The 19,141-nt window shown below is 37.2% G+C and overlaps 1 protein-coding gene across 9 annotated transcripts in view; it reads left to right on the top strand.

The window, feature by feature from the left end:
* IARS1 (isoleucyl-tRNA synthetase 1) overlaps positions 1 to 19,141 on the top strand; it is a 107,030-nt gene that overhangs the window by 18,409 nt on the left and 69,480 nt on the right. For 6 of the 9 annotated variants that reach the window (XM_057404249.1, XM_057404253.1, XM_057404251.1 and 3 more), the window contains 6 exons: positions 1,862 to 2,009; positions 3,968 to 4,055; positions 7,949 to 8,009; positions 9,558 to 9,653; positions 14,467 to 14,589; positions 15,998 to 16,089. In XM_057404249.1, the coding sequence (XP_057260232.1) occupies positions 1,862 to 2,009; positions 3,968 to 4,055; positions 7,949 to 8,009; positions 9,558 to 9,653; positions 14,467 to 14,589; positions 15,998 to 16,089 (608 nt within the window). Of the gene's footprint in view, positions 1 to 1,861; positions 2,014 to 3,967; positions 4,056 to 7,948; positions 8,010 to 9,557; positions 9,654 to 14,466; positions 14,590 to 15,997; positions 16,090 to 19,141 lie in introns of all 9 variants that reach the window. The other 3 variants (XM_057404252.1, XM_057404250.1, XM_057404254.1) reach the window with 2 other exon arrangements.

Below are 19,141 nucleotides of genomic sequence, written 5' to 3'. Positions count from 1 at the left end.
AGTGCAGTCCACAGATACTGGAGCTTTGCATATTGCTGAGGGCTTATTAGACCATACAGAAGAATAAAGGTTTTGTGATTTAAGAAAGTGTGACCTGCAATGATACCTCGATGTTTATGACTGACAACTGCAGTAATTACTTTGCTTGTACTTACTGACACTTCAGACAGGCTCAGATTCATGAGCTTTCTTTAGCACAAAAACTATTCTGTTTTGGTGGGGTTTTTTTTGTTTGTGTGTATGCCCTTTTTCTATAGAGACTTAATGAAATATTTAGATGTCCTTTCTTACTTTAAAACCAGTAGTGTGTCTGGGGGCGAGGGTGTGCTGCTCTGTCACTTCATGCAAAGAGTATCTTCTTTGTCTGCCAGAGGTGGTATTTTGAAGACTGAAATGTTATGGGTCCATAAGCTGACATGATTTATTCTTAGCAAAACCAGTCATTTCTGGGTGTAAGGCAGCTGTTATCTTTCTCACTGTAGAAAGCAGGCTTTGGCTTCTGTTTATCCAGCAGGACAAAAATAATGAGAAATAAACGACATGAGAAGCAAATTGAGAAACTGAGTTAGGCATCCAGTGTACACTTGAGTCAACTATGTCAATAGCTTGTATTAGATTTGACTGAAGAAGTGCTTTGGATGAAAGCAGGTATACTTTTGTGAACACATTGAAACATTATATAGTGCTATTTATTTGGCAGCCTGGATGTTATCTTATTATGGCTTGCCAGTTATTTGTATCTGCATGGTCAACGTAGTGCTTCAGAAAAATGGAGTGAATAGCTTACAGTGTCATTTAACAATTGGTAGAGACAGAACTGTAGTGATAGCTCCATCTTTACTTGGTATTAAGGGTGATTTGAGAGTTATGTAAGATTTATGTTTTACTGCTGACTGTACCAGATGTTCACAGAAAATTCCCTCTGGAGCAGTCCGTAGCTCAGACATAAATAGCTGCCTGTCTCATGATGCTGTTAACTGTTCCATGGGAAACTAGAGAGCCTTGCTGTAGACATAATGAGGGGATAGGACCTATTCATGGTTTTAGGGTCTTTGTACCTGGAACCCATTTTTGTTTTGGCATTTAAAATTAATAATGAATTAAAAAATTCATATTTGCAAGATTAGACTTGCTTTTTCAAGCTGCTTTTCATAATATATGAGATGTGAAGTGACTGAACAGGATTGTACTTGTCTGAACGAAAAGCTTTGTTTTCAACTGGTTCTTTTGACTTACCTGAAAGCAAAATTCTGTAGAGTATCTGACAAAAGTCTCCTGCTCTGAGATTTTTTTTAAATCTTTAAATATTTACACTTAAATATTAATTAAAACCCTTAAATACTGTGAAATAAATATATCCTTAAATACGCTTAGATATATTCATCCTTAAACAGCTTCTTAATGAGAGATTCCATCTTCTTAAGCGACAGTTATTCTTCCTACTCCCTTACGGTAGAGGAAAAGGTAGGAGAAGGCTTTGTGTAGCAATATCTGAGAAACTGCTGACTTTCTTGACAGGTGAGATTGCTTATAAACTTTTAAAATAGGATTATAAGAGTTCCTGAGGGAACTGACACTAGGCTCTGTGTTGTTCTGGCATCTAATTCCCAAAATCTCAGTTCTAATCTGAATTTTTAACTCTGTGGCCTTTTTGGACTGACAGTTTGTGCTGCTATAATGAAGGTACGTTAGGACTGGTTGTGGCTGCTGCTTTGCCACTACAGTGATGAGCTAGGCAAGTTGCAAGGTGAGTTTTGGTGGATAGCAGTAAGAGTTACTACTTCTTAGATATTTTTCTCACTAATGCACAAAGTAAACTCGCATCTTGCTGCCCCCCTTTTAACTTTATCTTGTTTTTAAGGATGTTCAAGATCCTGCAGTGACTGTGAGCTTCCCGCTGGATGAAGATGCAAATATTTCTCTTCTTGCTTGGACCACTACTCCTTGGACCTTGCCTAGTAACTTGGCCCTTTGCGTTAATCCGGAATTGCAATATGTTAAGTTGAGAGGCAAGTGTTAACTGAAGGTGACATACAATGAACATTTCTTTCTTCAGTGCCTGTGAATATGTACTTGCATTTTGTATGATAGACTGTTTTATGCTGAATTTATAGCGCTTTGCAGCGATTGGATCAGTGTTATTTTGGAGGATGAGATTTTTCTACCCATGTGGCTGATGATTTTTGACTGCTGGGCTCTTTTTATTTTACATGCGTTGTGAGAACTGTTCCCTAAGATATATTCATAGATGAAATAAAGAGGAAGAGCAAATGTTTTGTCTGTTGTATTAAAGTAACACTGTATTTAAGACGCAGGGAAGTGTGACTGGGTGTCCCCAACTTTTTTTCTTCCCACCTTTCCTAGGGCTAAGACTCATGAACAAGTTACTGCTATAAGACAGCTAAGTTGCAGTAAGTGAATGTCTCTCTACTCTTAACCCATAATAGGCTCAAGCTGTCAGGTGCTAGCCTTGCATTTTTAGCACAAATGCAAGGCAAGATATATACCCTGAGTTCCAGTGTAACACTACATTTGACCATGTGCCTTGGCTTACTCATGGACAAGTTGTGCCTGGCTAAATAAGTTGTACTACAGGGTAATCTTTTTCACGAGAGCACCAGCACTTCAGGAATTGTATGCAACAGGCCATGTAGGCTGCATAAACAATATAGGCTATTGCTTTTCTTGTTACTACTTCAAGTTGTTTTCCAGGGTTTGCAGTTCCATTTTTTTTCAGTTGGCAAGGGAGTATAGAATCATAGAATCGTAGAATAGTTATGGTTGGAAAGGACCTTAAAATCATCTAGTTCCAATCCCCCTGCTGTGAGTATGTTATGATGTCTTCCTTTTCACTTAGGAAAGGAATTTATTTTATCTTGGATATGCAATTGTCATCTGAAAAACCTTCACACCCCCAAAAAAAGTAGTCAGGAATTTGTATGAAAGTACTTCTTGCATTCCTGTTTTCAGGTTCTCCCAAACGGCTTACCTTTTCTTACTTTTTAGTGTACATTTTCTTTGTTTTAAAAGAGAGGTGGGGGAAAACTATATATTCAAGTTAATGATGGCATTTAGTCTGGAGTAAAAGAATGCCAAAGGTATAATTTCCACTTCCAACATAACCCTATGAATCTAGGGTGTGTCTAAGGTAATGTTAAACATGAAAAGGTGCAGAGTACTTTACAGTGAACTACGTATGTTTGGGTTTTCTTTGTTTTAAGAGAGAAATAAATATATTTTGATTTTTCAAAGATGACCTCATTTAAAAAGAGTCACTGGGTACTTTCAGAATTAACACCTACACCTGCCTGAGATGCTCAGTTGTTGGATGTCTTTGTCTTTGCCTTGCAGACTGCTGGTGCGATAGAGACCCTGAATAAATTGAGAGGGTAGTAGTCTGAATAAAACTTCTTGAAGTTAAGAGATTAGGGTTGTTTGGGGGTAGAAAATGGGTTTCCTTTGTAACGCTTCACTTTTTATTTGTATTTACTTCCTTTGAAAAGAAATCCGGCATAAAATTGGTTGGAATAGTAAATCTCAGAAAGGCAGCATGAAGTGTAGTCATTACCCCTGATGTCAACTTCCTAATCTTGATTTTATGTTTTAAGTGTTCATCTTCCAATTGTTTCCCTCTATTTCAGTTTTCACTGAAACTTTCAATAGCTTTTCATTGGCACAGTGATAATAAGCAAGGTAGAGTATTTCTGCCTCGAACAAAAAAACACACTGAAAATCAGTACCGTGGGTTTCATCTTGTGGTTTCTGTTCAAACTTGACTCTTGAAAAGTGTTCATTAAGTGGCTGTATGGGGAAGAAGCAGCTGGAAACTAGTTGATCAGCAGGATTATTCTATTAGTTTTATAGCTAATATGATACAATCTTGCATAAATTGAAAGGTTTCATAATGGTGCAAGTGAGGATATTAAATTGAGATTTATGTAACTTTTTGTTTTATTTTATATTCTAGATAGTGCCACGGGAAAGATCTACATTTTGATGGAATCTAGGCTGATAGCGCTTTACAAATCTGACAGTGAATATGAGATACTTGACAGGCAAGTACATAAATTATTGCACACTTGTTAGCTTCCAGTATTTTTACAGATTAGAATTTAAGTGTTTCAAGAAGTTGGATTTTGCAGTTATGTAAAGATGGGCTTCCCTGCTTATGTGTGTCTTGCTAAAATCTATAAAAGAAATGGAAATTTACTTGAAGAAATTGGTCTTGCACATGAAGCTGCAAATAGAATAAAAATTTTATTGGTTTGTTGTATTTCTGTGAGGGGTGGGAAGGTTCTTTAGTAATTTTACTGTGGGTTTTCATAGAAAGGTGTTAATTTAAAAGTCTCAAAAAAAGCCTGGAGATTGTCCAAATGCTGAATGCTTTCTAAATATTATGTAATTATTTAAAGGGAAATGGGCAAAAGCAAAACCATTGTCTTTAGGAAGCAAATACTGCTTCTATAGAGTGTTCTACCTAAGTTATGTAGTTAGTGGCAGTTAATGCTTTCTGAAGACAGCTTATTCATCTTGGTTCTGTGGAAAAATAGGAATTATTTAGTAAGTCATTAAATTCTCTAGCTCCCTTAAAACATGTAGCTTGGCTTCTAAATCTTTTGTGTAAGATGTCAGCCTGTTAATGAGGTGAAATACAGCAATTTCTTTTTTTCTCTTTTTTTTTTACTTCATTCAGTCTTGTGTAGTGGGTAAAAAGCCAACCAAACCTTGCAAAAAACCCACACCACACAAAACCGTAATAATTAGAAAGCAAAGACTAACATTTCTTCTGAGAAAAACTATCCTTTTTCACTGCCATCACTTTTATTTTTATCCTTTTTATTTTTACCAAGCAGTTGAAAGCTTTAAAAAATAAAAAACATTTTAAAAAGGAGGATACATCTTATTTCAGCTAAGCAATTACATGTAGTTATTGAACTAGGGGAATATAGAGCTGGAATGTTTGCTTAAGATGTCTACTTTGGTGCCTCATACTGTGACAGTTGAGTAATTCTTATTTTGTATTTCTGCACTGATTTCCCTTCCTTTCTCCCAACTGAATTCTCTTCATCTGTCACTTACTCTATCAATTTAAGCTAGTGCTTGGTTTAGAAAGATGATTTTTGCCTACTTTCATTCTTCAGGGTTGACAGAACTTCTGATCTCGAGAGTTTTTTCCTCCTTCAGAGCTATCAGTAAAACCATTGAATGGTGTCAGCATGATGATAGTCCCTGCCAGGATACCACTTGAAATTTTCTTTCAGTATGATACTGAATTAACAATAACTCTTTTCTCGAAGTGGTTGTGCATCCATGTATACGTAGTCACCCAGTTAAAATATTTGTGTGTGCCAGAACGAGATGACAAAGTGTCTGAAGTGTTATTGTAACAGTAAGACTGAGATCTATCTGCTTGCTTCTTATCTAAGGTGGTTAGTCTGCCTAAAAAGAAGTAAATTGGCTTGGTGTGACTTGTTCTTGACAAATTCGTATTGTATGTTCTTTAGCACTTCATTTCTTAAAAACTTTTCATCACTTCAAGTTGAATCTGATTGTTATGTTAGTCTGACAGGTTTTTAGGTCTATGAGTACTTATCTCACTGGAAGTGTAGATACTGTGTTGTGTCCCTTTCCAGTCTTCTGAAACCTCTTTAAGTGTCTTAAAAAAATTAATCTTCTAAACCCACTTGTTAAATATTTTTGAATGCATTTCCTTTAGACTTAAAGGTAGATGTATTAAACCTCTTAATGTCTTTTTTGATTCCAAATTCTTTGTTTAGAGGAGTACAGATTAATTTCAGTCTTGGCTGCAGTCATTCTGTATCCAGGAATGCACTGAACATTTTTGCTTTTACTGGTGTTGTGTTTTCATCAGAACTGCGAAGCACTTGCTCTTAAGACAATCATACACGTTTCAGTTGCTGTTTATGTCCCTGGCTAGTTGTATTTTTGATCCTCTCCCTACCTGCCTCCCCCATTTGATTTTTTTACCTTTCTGTGCCTATACCTAAGGCTGCTAGCAGCTTTTACTCTCCTTGTAGAGATGTATGTTTCTTCTTTCTGTATTAATGCTGCAGTCTTCTCAAGCTGATAGAATTTTTTTTTTTTTTTTTGGTCATGCTTCAGTTTTTCTGTTGTATAGTAAATTGGTTCTCTCAAATGTTAACTGTGTGAGATGGTTAAGTGGTGGCTGATAGGTAAATAGATCTTCTAAAGATTTACATCTCTTAATATAAGTTCATGGAAATGAACTTTCCTGTTTCCACTCTTAACGTTCTTCTTGCTTTGGCTCACTTTTGAATTGTCAGACGGAAAATTCCATGACATTTGTGTTATACCAGGTGGCAGGCTGAGGTCAGGGAATGATGTCAGTGAAAATTTTCTGTGTCTGAAATCATTTGAACTTCCTGAGCACTTTTGGCCTTCCCACCCTGCCTCAAATCTGACTTCTCCTCCCAGGTGCAGATGGTAGATTTTAGTGTGGGAGCAGATGGAAATACTTCCTTGTTTCCCTGACGAAATGACTGCCATCTTTATCAGAATACTTCTGGTTACTTTGCACAATGATTGGTTTCGGTATATTACCCTATTTTTTGGCCTTTGAGTGGCTTGTTGTTTTATTCATAGCAGTGGTAGAAACAAAATGATTGAGCATTTTCCTCCTTTGTGTTAAGTTTCAGTCTATTGGCATATTAAACACTTCGACTTTACTTTTTTTTTCCCACTCTTTTTTCCTTTTGGATTTCTTGAAAAGAATCCAAATAGTAAATAGTAAATCCAATAGTAAAATTTAACTACTTTTTAAAAAGCCTGTTCTAGTGCCTCATGTTCTGTGTCTCACATCTGTATGGCTGAGTACTGGGATGCTTTTCTCTCATCTGATCCTGATTAAGCACCTCAAACATTCTTAAGGCTGTTTGAAATATAAAACATGTAAATCTGTGGCTTAAAATAGAAATCTTCCCTTTACCTGGTGGATATTATGTTATGTGGAGCTGAGTCACGCTCTTTAACTAGGCATTAAATGCTGTTTGAGTTAATTTCTGTGCAATGAAACAGCTTTGTTTCATACTTCAAAGTGGCTACGCTTTGAAATAACTGAGTGTTTTATGGTTTGACCATTGCTTTGGAAGATGTGGATCAGGAAGAATACAGGGAAGGACCACAGCTGTGACATATTCACTGAGCTGTCCCATCTATTATAGGAAGTTGTGTTTTAACTAGACTTTTTCTTGAAAGGGATGATTTAAGTACTTTCCAACAGAGTTCTGAGCAGTAAATCCCAACCTAATCACCATCTTTGTCAACTATTGTCAGAAGTCTGAAGAGAGCCAGGTCTACAGGCTCTGGCTCTGTTTTGCATTTCTTGTCAAGCTTAGTTGGTTCCTCAGTCCTGTCCATGTTGAATCTTTGAGATACCTGTGGAGAGTTTGGATGCCTAGTTTTAGGATAAGGAGTGAGGTATCTAAGCTTTAAATGCTGCAATACCCTGGATCACAGTCTCTGTGCATATAACTTGTAGGTGTTTTGGATCCATGCTTATTTAGTTCTGCTGAACATGCTGAGCTCTAGGGTTCTGTTGTTATGAATATTAAATTGAAATTGTGTTTTATTCAGAAGCTTCTTGCCCAGCTTTACCTGAAAGAGGTTGTTAGTGATTAATTCCTACATTAATTCACAATGGTTGCTTGATTGCAAGACCATCGGGTACAAACATCCATGTTGATTGTTAGCAGAGATGTATTAAGACATATTAGGGTTTTTGTCCAAGTCTAAATTGCCAAACAGGTGTAGAAATGGGAAGCAAAGTGTTAGGAGATGCTTCTTTTTTTTTTTTTTTTTTTTTTTTTCCACCTAATGAAGTAAAATTCTGTTAGGGATGGGGGGAAAAAGGAAATGAAAAGCAATTGTCTAGTTGTTAATTTGTGTTCATGTAAATCCATCTCTTCAGGTTTCCTGGCATTGCTCTTAAGGGCAAGAGGTATAAACCACTCTTTGAATATTTTATTCAGGTAAGAACAAGTTTGGTGTGTGATACAGGATACAAAGACAAAAGTAAAAACCATTGTCAGCATTCCTTGTTTGTGTGATAAAAATCTTGTGTCCTAATAGCAAACCCAAGGTTGTATTGGAATACTTCAAAGTGCTAGTGAAAGGTCGAAAAAGAAAGTTTACTTTTTTTCTGGTTTTCCCCTTAAGTTTTAAATATACCTAGAGTAAGAATTCAGTGATAAATTTTACTGCAGAGAAACTTCCAGTATACATTACTGAGTAGGCAACACGCTCTAAACTTGTCATGTGGTGAGCTTCTGTTGTCTGCCTATTAAGTCCACAGGTTTTGTTCTCACAGGAGAGTGACTTTGTGGATAACAGTTGCAGGCACGTAGTGGTTTTCATTGAAGAGTTAAAAGCCTTTGCTAAAATAACTGCAGATACATCTGTTCTTTATGGATGTCTTCCTGTGTAGCATTTCAGCACTAAGTCTAGTGTAGTTAATAGCACCACCGATGATAATAGAGTGAGAGAAGGAGTAGAGACTTTATGTATATAAAAAAAAAGTCTGTTTAAAAATGGATTAAACTTTTCAAAGAGTTGAAGTGGATTACAGTACTGCTGGACAAGCAGCTGTTACCTCCTGTAAGGGATTTGGTCATTTGTGACTACCATCTGTTCTGAAGCGTGTGCTGAAGTCTGCAAAGGTGAGAGAACCTTTGTAGGGAGCAGGACGTGTTATTTCCAGAGAAAGGTCAAACACACAGCCGAATTGAAAAATGGGCCTGCAGGTATAGAGGTTTGGGATGGATACATTCTTTGAGTCCTGCTGTACTGCTGAGGAGCAGATGGGTACCTTCTGGGTTTGGTTTTTTTAGAATGTATGTCTTATCTCAAAATATCCCACTTGAGAACAAGCCAAACCTAGTGTATTTCAGCGTACTTGATTCAGCTGTGAAAATTGTGACTGCAGCAATTTTTTCACTACTTCTGTATTAATGAATAGAAATTATCTCTTGATTTTTCATTGCCTACATATTGAACACACTGGAAGTTAAATTGTCTTTTTTTTTGTTGGCAATTTTTTACTTGATACTTACCAACTTTTTCTCTGAAGGAAACAGCGAGCACATATGACTATACAAGCAAATTTCTTTTTTGAAATTAGAGGGTACAGTGGGCATAAAGTAAGGAGACTTCTGTATATAGAATCCTTGTCGATTTCTTGGTTGTATCCTCACCTTAAGGAGCATATTCATTTATACTCTGTTAAGCACAGAACTGTGTGAAGGTCTGTGGCTTGAAAAGTAGTTGACTATGAGGCCTTCCAGAAAGGTCTTGGGTTTAATCACATTTGACTCTGTTTAAATGAAATAGACAGCCTGGGTGTTTTAGCTGTGGGAAATTATTAACTAATGTCAGGAATGTCACATCTTACTGTGTCGCTTGTTTCTGATGCAGTTCTTTACTCTCACAGGTGGCTGGTGCCTCTTCCATGTTCTTAAGAATTCTGTTTTGCTATATATGTTTATACATATATATATCAAAACCATATTTTTGTGTTACAGTACAGAGATAAAGGTGCCTTTGCTGTGGTGGTTGACAGTTATGTGAAGGAGGAGGAAGGCACAGGCATTGTACATCAGGCCCCCTATTTTGGTGCAGTGAGTATGAACTACATCTCTAATGTTAATTTTGTTCCAACACGTGTTACTTGGCTTTCCAGCTATTGGGGACTGTCTGTTAGGGTGACTGTGATATTAAACAATCCTGCCATTTGCTATGCACAAATGTAATAATACAATGGAGCATTGTATTCTCATGAGTTCTTACACTCACTAGTGCCCTTTGTGTGCTATAGTGGAAATTTCAGGTATCCCTTGATTTGGTTATTGTTGTGCTATATGAAATGAACTCACCAATGTATTTTCTGAGTATCATTGATCTTAGGTTTTCTCAATGTCTGAATTTACAGCTTGGAGAAGAAATGACCTGTTGCACTGATAGTTAAAACTGGCTTTGCTAAGTGATAATTTTGGATAGTAACAGCAGTTCTGCTGAGCACACTGCGCCTCTTCAGCATTTCAATTTCATTACTCATTGAGCTTTTAGAGAATGAAAAAGTGCTTAGGCTGCTTTTGTACTGAAACTTTATCCCTTGGTGGGAAAGGATTTTGTTGCACTCCATTTCCCTTCCCTCCCCACCCCCCCAGGTCTTTATTGTCTTTTCCTTCAGTCTGTTCTTCTGAAGTTTAAGAGGCATACATTTTAATGGATTTAAAAATTTCAGTTCTAAGACACATGAATTAAATGCACTATTTCAGGCTTATTGTCCTTTTTGTATAGTGTTCTGTCTTCAGCCATTATACAAAGATGCTCTCAAAAAACTAGCAGTAGAGCTGCCAATGCCTAGCAATTAGCAATCCCTGGACCATGAGTTCTGTCATAATTTCCAGAAACTGTTGGCATTAGTAATAGGCCTCTTTGTATTCATGTGAAATATCTTATCCATAGTCTGTCTTTTTGCTTTTCTGCATTTTTCCAAAAGGTGCATCCACTGGGGTGGTGTTTCCCTTATCAAGATGAGCATGGATATGGAAAGATGTCTAGCTTAATATAGCTGTGAATAAAGAAAATCAGACTGGGCTGTAAGTTACTAGTTAATAAAGAAATTCATGGTAACTGGTGAAGTGTCTTAAGGAACCTAAAGCCTACCACACTACTTGCACCGCAGACACTCCCTTACAGGTAACTCCTGCAAGGACTTGACTGAGGGTCTAGGCAGCAGACTTGATTTTGAGTCAGGAGCTCTTGCTGTAGGAGATGGCATACAGGAAGACAGCAGGCTTCTAACAGAGAAGGAGCTCTGGAAGAAACTTTCCTTTGGCTGCTATATTGTTGTGTATTTGCACAATACAATTTAGTTGTTGGAAACTCCTTGTTGGACAGCCTGACTGGCGAGTTACAGCAAGGATTATCTGCCCTCTTTTGTTTGATTTTGTTATAATCCCACACAGGTTTTTGTAAGCACAGGAGAAAAAAGTAATCTTTTGTCTCCTTCTTGGATGTCAGCAATTACCTGTAAGACCTTCTTTTTTTTTTTTTTTTTTAAACCATTTCAGTGTCATTTAAAGGCATTGTAAAGAAAAAAAAATCTGTAAAATATTAGTGTCGGGGGAAAAGTACACTAAGGTCACAAACAAAACTTTGCACTCATTAGCTTAGGAGCAGCTTGACTTTATAATGCATGATGCATAGACCTGAGTCAACTGGCTGTGCTGTTTTTAGGAGGAAATTGCACAGCATATGTCACACTTAGTGCTGCTGCCTTTTTCTTCTGGGATGCATGTAGTTCAGTTTTGACAACTCACTGATTCTTTGTGTTTAGAAAAGCTCACAAAGGGAGATTGGTTTAGATGCAGGAATTCATCATCATGCAGAAGGGTCTGTATAGAATGCTAAGTGTTGCATGTGTTGGCATGAAGTATTTGCCTTCAGGCAAGCCTAGATAAAGGGAGAACTAATTGCAGACAGGACTGTCGTTGTAATTAATTGGCTTCTCTGAGACTTCCTTTACTGTGGTGTTGAAGTTGAACAGAAAAGGTAAGAGCAGGAGGCAAGGGTCAAAGGAGAAGAGATAGAGCACAGTCCTTCACAGAAAGTATTGTGTCTTGTCTCTATCCCTTCCCCTCAATTAAGTCCCTTCGATATATAGGAATGGAGAGATAAAGGTTTTTTAAATCCTGCTTACTGATGCATATTCTGTATTGCTGATTAGAAATGTATCCTTTTCCAACAAAATTTGAAGTAAGAAATCAACTTCATTTAGTTTCCGGGTATGTAGTTTCATTGTCTTCTGCAATGCTTTTGCCAAACACAAGCCGCCACACGATTATCGGAGCACTGTTACTTCATTTCAAAAATTAAAGCTCACAGACAAGCTTAAAGAACGAGAAAAACTCTGTAAACTCATTGTACCTCCAGATTAAAATTCATTAAATATTAAAATTCAGCTACTAAGGCATTTCATCATATGTAAATTTGCCTACACTCAACTTAAAGCTTTGGTAACTTTGTAATTTGCATCAAGCCCTATATACGTCCAGTGCCTGCTAGACTGAGTCACCAAAGTTTCATAGATGCCTTACTGTTGCACTTTACTTTTGCAATTTACTTGATTTTTTAAAAGATGCTAGTTTTTTTTTTTTAATTTCATATAGAAAAATCTCAAAGTCTCATCAGTGAGCAGTTTAATAGCCTCTGCTTAATTTTCTGTATTACAACTTTTATATGTAATCTTTTGAGAGAATTATTTGTGGCAGTGGTACAAAAGTAAACACTATGATTTCCATCCTGGAAAGAACTGAAATTTCTCTTAGCTTTCCAGTGGAGCTTAGCATTTGTGAATTTCTCTATGTGCCTGAATATATTCTTAGATTGTGGTTGCTGAGGCAAATATTCATTAAATCAAATGGCAGGTCACTCTGGAAAGCTTTTACATTCATGTTCTTCAAAAGAAAGGAACTAACTGCAGAAAATCAAAATAGCAAAGCCCCTTATAATTTGCTGCATCAGTGATGCAAATAGAACTGAACCACCTCTTGACCTAGGTCCTGCTTTAGCTACGTTGTGAGCATGCCAAGCTTTGTAGTCTTTGCTGGCTGCTTCTTCATAAGCCTTTTAGAATTCGCTGCCAAATCAGGGTTGACCCTAGTTCTGTCATCCAGCCTGCATCTTAAATACTGCAGTCTGCTTGCTGTATCTCAGCAATAATAGCTGGTGAAAGCTCAACCGGGAATGGGCTTATCTCAATTACTCTATTGACTGAAGAAGCTGGTTGACCATGTGGAAGCTGAATAATCGTGATGGCTGTCTTCAGCTGCTGGAGAGTGGAAAGAGACCGTGGTCTACAATAAATGAGTACTGTAGCTGAGGTGTTGTGGGTTGTTTTTTTTTTTTGTTTCTGTGTGTAATGCTTTGCTACATGAAGTAGCTAACTTCGCTATAGTTATGGATGAGTTTTGTCGTTGTTGCTTGTTGATTCACAGTATAGTTTACATCTACCGGATCTGGCTTGAAGGAGTTGGTAACTACAGGGATTAGTGGGTAGGGTAGGAAGTACAGGATGAGGACCACAGGAAGGATCTGGAAACCCTGCTCCGTGACTCCAAAGCTGGCTTGACTGTGTGCAGTTATGTCTAGGAAAGGAGAATTCAGCTAGCTATGAAGCACTTGCTTATTGAATGCTTATTTACACACATGCTTTCGGTGTGGTCTGCTTGATCAAGGTGGACAAACTGCTTTAGAGTGCAACTCCAATGAAATAGCTGCTGTGTTTTATGGAAGGTGAATGAGTTCTAGGCACAGAGGAGGGGAACAGTTCAACTGCTACCAGTTCTGGCAGGAAGGATCACTGCAGGTTCTGTTTCACATGACACAGAACTTTGGGGTTTATCCCTGAAGTCTATGGTTTCCCCTGTTCTATCAGAGTAGCAACGCAGGGACCTCTGAGACTCAAAAAAACCTACTGACTTGATACAGGCTTGAACAGGGCCTTTTCCTTTGAGGAAAATGAAGTGATTCTGTGAATGTGCTGAGAGTGACTGATGGGCAGCTGACCTCTTTTGCCTTCCCCCTTCTACCCTCAGAAATGTTCTTTTGGCTTAGGGCAAGACAGTGGGTAATCTGGAGGTAAGATACTGATTTAATTTGAATTCAAACTTGACATTAAAATCTGAAGTTTTCCATTCCCCTACTAATTTCGTGTTCATCTTTTCTAAAATACCATTGTTATTTAGTTATGTGCAGGAAAGTCTTGTAGTGAACCTCTTTTTCTTGCCTCTTTTTTTGTTTTTCCTTACTGCTACAGGAAATTAAAAATTTAAACAGGCTGGCCACAAAAATCAACTATGATGTTGTCCATGTGTGGTTCTCGGTCTGTAGCTTTGCCTATGGGCCAACAAAGATTGAGAAATGCACATTTAAAGGCTTTGGAACATCAAGACATTGGGAAAATGGGATTTTTTTATGTGGAGTTAGATTGATCAAAAGAGCCTACCTTCTGAAAAATGTATTCAGGCTGGTGTGCTAAACAGGCATAAGGCTCTGGCTGGTAAAGAGCATGACATGGTGCTTGTTAGTTCCTTTGCTATGCAATAGTAGCCCTAAGTTGTTGACTGCATTATGTGTGTATGTACACACATATGAATAATGTATATGTACAGAAGCACGTGTACATATCCCCTCTACTAGGTATGAGAAAACATGTAATGCAGAAATCGTACTTTCTCTGATGAATAAAACTAGAATCCTATAAAATACTTATTTTCAAGTGCACATTTAGGATTGGTGAAGGCTGAGTATTTTGCTATTCTTGTCCAGTCATCACATTGTCTATTTAAAATTTATTTTTTCCAGGGATGGGTATTTGAACCAGTATTTTGTATTTCTGTAACTTAGTGCTTTTCTGTTTTGTAGGATGATTACAGAGTCTGCATGGATTTTAATATAATTCAGAAAGATTCTGTGCCCGTTTGTCCTGTTGATGCATCGGGCTGCTTTACAGCAGAAGTAACTGACTTTGCTGGACAGTATGTGAAGGTCAGTGGTCTTGGAGAAAGCAAGTTACTGCTTGATTCAAGATAAATTTTATGGCTGATGGAAGTGTTCTTTTCTTTCCCTAAGTGGCTTTGTCTCCAGTGTGTCTTTAGTAGCTGGAAAAATGAAAGTATGTGTTAACATTTGCAACCATGTTGCAATTGTTAATTACAATATCTGAAAAGTAAAGAATTTGAAACATAAGTAATACAATGTATCTAGTAAACTGGAATTGGATTCTCTCCTGGTTGCTTCTGCTGCAGGAGGAGTATGATTTTATCCTTGTTTCTTATGGAAATGTTTAAACATGTAGTCTGTAGGCAAGTGTGCAGAGCCTCCCTTACCTCTGAATGACTTCTGAGTTCACAAATGTCATCATTAAGTTTATCCCAGCCAGTTATTGTTACATGGCCTGTTAGGGGAGAGAAATCCAGTCACTTCCCCACTTGGGGGATGTGTTGAAATGTGAATTAACTTGCCAGTAGATGCAAGAGAATCCACATAAAAGGAACCCACAGGATTTCCAGATTGTTACAGGCATAAATCCATAGAAAAGAGCGTCTTTTAAAATTTTATATACTATGAAAACAAATCGTTTTTAGCTGTTTTCCTACTGTTACAGTTTGTAGCAAAGAATATTCCTGTAACCAGAATTTACTTGAAAAAAAGACTTAAAAATTGTATTGCATTTGAACTCGAACAACTATAATTGCTTCCTGCTGTATATTAAGGCAAATAGAGAACACTGGAGGCTACATGTTTAGCTTCTTGCTGGTAGAAATCTGAACTTAAGGCTCTTGGAAAATACTCTTCTGATGCTGAAAGCTTATGAATATTGCTGTATCAGAAGTCTTTCTATTCTTTTTCCTTTCTTAATGTCATGTTGACACTTGTTTGTTCAGTAGATTGTCTTCTATTATTATGACTTTCAGTTCCAGCTTAGAATGTAAATCCTGTATAAAGTTTTATAAACTACCTTCAACTTCTGTAGTCACATTAATGTGTTGTAGTGAAGTCTAAATATTAGGTAAGAAGCACTATGTGAATTTCTTCCAGAAAATCAGAAGACTCGATAATTAAGATATTATTTAATATGAGTTCTGGCTTCTGTTGCTGCTACAGAAAATTTGAATGTTGTACAGTTGTGTGTATGTGGAAATAAAGTTAAGGGCAAAAAAGGACTGATGCGGTATACCAGGATTTGGAGAGCAAGTCACTTTCCAAATTTAATGTTTTACTGTGCTTCCGCAGTAAATGCATAAATTACATAAAGCTTTTTGGATATTTTTTGTGTGTTTATGTAAAAAACACTTGTAGGTGTTTTCTTAGTTTGAGTATTGTCAACAGATCCTTTAGTAGCTTATTGAAGTTTGTACTCCAAAGAAATGTTTTTGTTCTGTTTTGTTTTTAGGATGCAGATAAGAACATCATTAAATTACTGAAAGAGAAAGGCAGACTGGTTCACAGCAGTAGCTTTAAGCACAGCTATCCTTTCTGCTGGAGGTAAGGAAAGAAGTGCATATGGCTTTGAGGGGTCTAGCTGAGTAGTTCTTCAGATTTGTCTAATTTTTCCCTTCCCTTGACCTACTTTATTTTCTTATCAAGACTAAAAGTAACAGGAATCAAGCTTAGGAGGAGAGCTCCAATTTTGGTCTGGTAATCAAGGGAATTAATTTTTTTTTTTTTTTTTTTTTGCTGTGAATCTGATGAATTTAAGTGTAGAGCTGAAGATTTTTTTTCTGCTACGATTTTACAGGTGTGTGTTTGTGGTTTAAATTTCTTCCTTCAGTGTTGCATGTAGTACTGCTAACTGCCTTCTGAAGATGGCTGTAATCAGTCTGAAAAGCTTATTTTCTAAGCGGCCAAGTACTGAGTATTAAAAGGATATTTTGGTAGCCTTTGAATTGTATCTGGATAAGTGTATTACAGTATGCCTTTAAATGTTTGTGTTCATACTTTCCATATATTGGAGAAAATGGCTATATTATATCTGTTATCATAGTTACTTGTTTTTAATCTTGGAAACTACTTATTTCTTTAGAGTCTAGTAGAGCCCAGTTGCTTATAATGTGGAAACATCTCTATTGTTGATTAAAATGCAAGTTAGCATTTGTCCACTGCAGTGGTTAGTAAGCGTAATACATAAACGCGGGTTTTCTTCTGCTGTCATGCCTGAGTGGAGATCACAAACAATGGTTATGTCTCTGATCAGAAGTAGCAATTGACATGTTTTTAGTATCTGCAGGGACTTCTTTAAAAAGTTTGGGTTTTGTCAACTTAGAAATTCAAAATCAGCTCTGGAACGTCAGGTAGGCAGTTCAGCACAGTGACTGTCAGAAATCTTCCTTGTCAGACTGGGAATTCTGCAGAGGCTGAAGGAGCCTCCATGTGCAAGTCTCTATGGGTCTTCAGTACAGTAAACTAACATAAGAAGTTTCAGTTATAAAGTTACGAGAAATACAAGGTAGGCAGATTTACTCAAGAAGTGAAGCACGTTCTTGTTAATATCCTCTTTGTTTTTTAATGTCTACAGTTGCTACTGCAAAATTGAGAGAAACATAATCACTGAACAATGTCGCATTTAAAAAAGATATCAGTAATCTTTCAGTAGGAATATTATATTAAACTTTTATTACAAATAAAGACACTTAAAAAAGTAAAATACCTAATTTAATATCTGAAATTACTTGAAGTCCCATCTGATGCGTACAGCAACTGTACTGAAATAGCTGTGGTGAAAGCTTTTCTCTCTGTCTAGCTTTAATGCTGCTAAGTGAAGCATTTGGCAATGTGCTTTTATTTTTATTATATAGAAAGAACAGCCTTTACTTGCTTTTGAATAGCAGGATTGGTTTGTTTCTAATGGGTACATAGAGGAAGAAGGAAAATTACTCAAGTAATGAGTAATGTCCTTGATGATATGGGACAATTTTTGAAAAATGGCAGCCCAAAACCAAGCAAGGCTTGTGTTTTCCTTGTGTAGCAATTTAAATGTGCAGTCATGGCTGCCCGAGACAATGTGTTGTTGTTAGTCTCAGTTCGGAGACAAACCTATAATACATAAATGCTGATTCTGTGGAGCCCACATAATCCTGCCACTCTGTTGACATTTTTGTTGATTGGTGATAAGTTGCAGGCAGCACCTAGGAGCAAATTACCTAGTGGGAAGAACAGAACAATGGATTCTACTTGAAAAGCTCATTTCACTGCCATCACAAATCAACCCGTAATTGAAATATGCTAAAAGTAGAAGAGTAGTTCTTAACTTTGAACATAGTTACAAGTTATTTTGATTAATGTAAGAAAACTTTGAAATCAGACTCTTCTGCTTGATGTAGATTGTTCATGCTTTTCCCTGAAACCAGGATGTAGTTGAATCCTCAGGATGTTGAGATATTTTCCCTTTCTATGTATCATCAAATTAGGGTCCTTCTCTATACCTTCCAGTAGACATGGTTGCTCAAAGCCCCAACCATTTTCTTGTAATATGTAATAATTTGATGTCAACTAAACTTTAAAATCAGAGAAGAAAACAGCAACAACATGGTAAGTATGCAATAGATAGTTTTGATTTTGAATGCCCCTGCACTGGAGAAGCATTTCCCATTGCTGAAGACGGAGATAATGGTCAAAACCGCTCTATGTCCATGTGAGATCTTGAGAGTCAGTATGACCTACGTAGCAGTTTAACTATTGACACAGCAAAGGTAACTAGCATGACAGCTGAAGTGTCCATCCCAGCTACCGTGTGCCATTGTATTAGGAGGCAATATTGGGGAGCTCTGTCATTGACAGATACAGAACTTGCATCTTTTTCAAGCCAGTGAAAGCAAAGCCAAGAAGCGTCTTTCATAGCATGAGGTAAATTGTCTATCACTTACCTAAATTACGAGAAAATAGAATGGGAACAAGATCACAGTAAGTTGTTTTAAATGGCTGTGCAGTCCAGAACAGGAATGAGAGAACTATTGGGAGTGTGTAGTGACCATAGAGAATGATCTTTTCCAATCTTCACGTTTTCAGGTATAAAGATTGTGTTTCAGAGAATACGAATTTTGTGGCACTGCTGGCAAACAGGCACTTTGCTCAGGTGCTTTGTTTCTTTGATTCCTCTGATAGAATTCTAAAGGACATATTACAAGGGGAACAGAACATCATTCAGTTGAGACAGAGAGGAATTTTAGGCAGGAATTTTGTAAGCATCAGTCTCAGATTTAAGCTCTGTCTGGGTCTTTTTTCCCTTTTGTTGATGGAAAACACAATAAGGGGTATTTCTAATCTGATTGTACAGCAAAGAAGTGAATCTGTTTTCCTCAACCTTCTTGCCAGTCGTGGGGAACAGAAATGTGTAGGATGCCACTGGTTAGGCAGATTTTCAGTAAATTGTTCCCTTTTTATCACCTGCTGAGGCACTGCTTGGCAGTTCAGCTAGAAGAAAGAAAATATTCAGGGAAACTGTCCCATCTTCCCCTTTTTCACTATCTTCATATAGGTGGAAACAGTGTTCTGTGGGTGCTTCAGAGTGGTTATCAAGTATAAAGTGATCACTTGAAAG

This window comes from Pezoporus wallicus, unplaced genomic scaffold, assembly GCF_028554395.1.
Source record: "Pezoporus wallicus isolate ANWC-B61680 ecotype Strahan unplaced genomic scaffold, APGP_CSIRO_Pwel_v1 contig_5935, whole genome shotgun sequence".
Taxonomy (NCBI): Eukaryota; Metazoa; Chordata; class Aves; order Psittaciformes; family Psittacidae; genus Pezoporus; species Pezoporus wallicus.
Note: the sequence above shows the minus strand (reverse complement) of the source record. Positions and strands in the feature narration are given on the sequence as shown.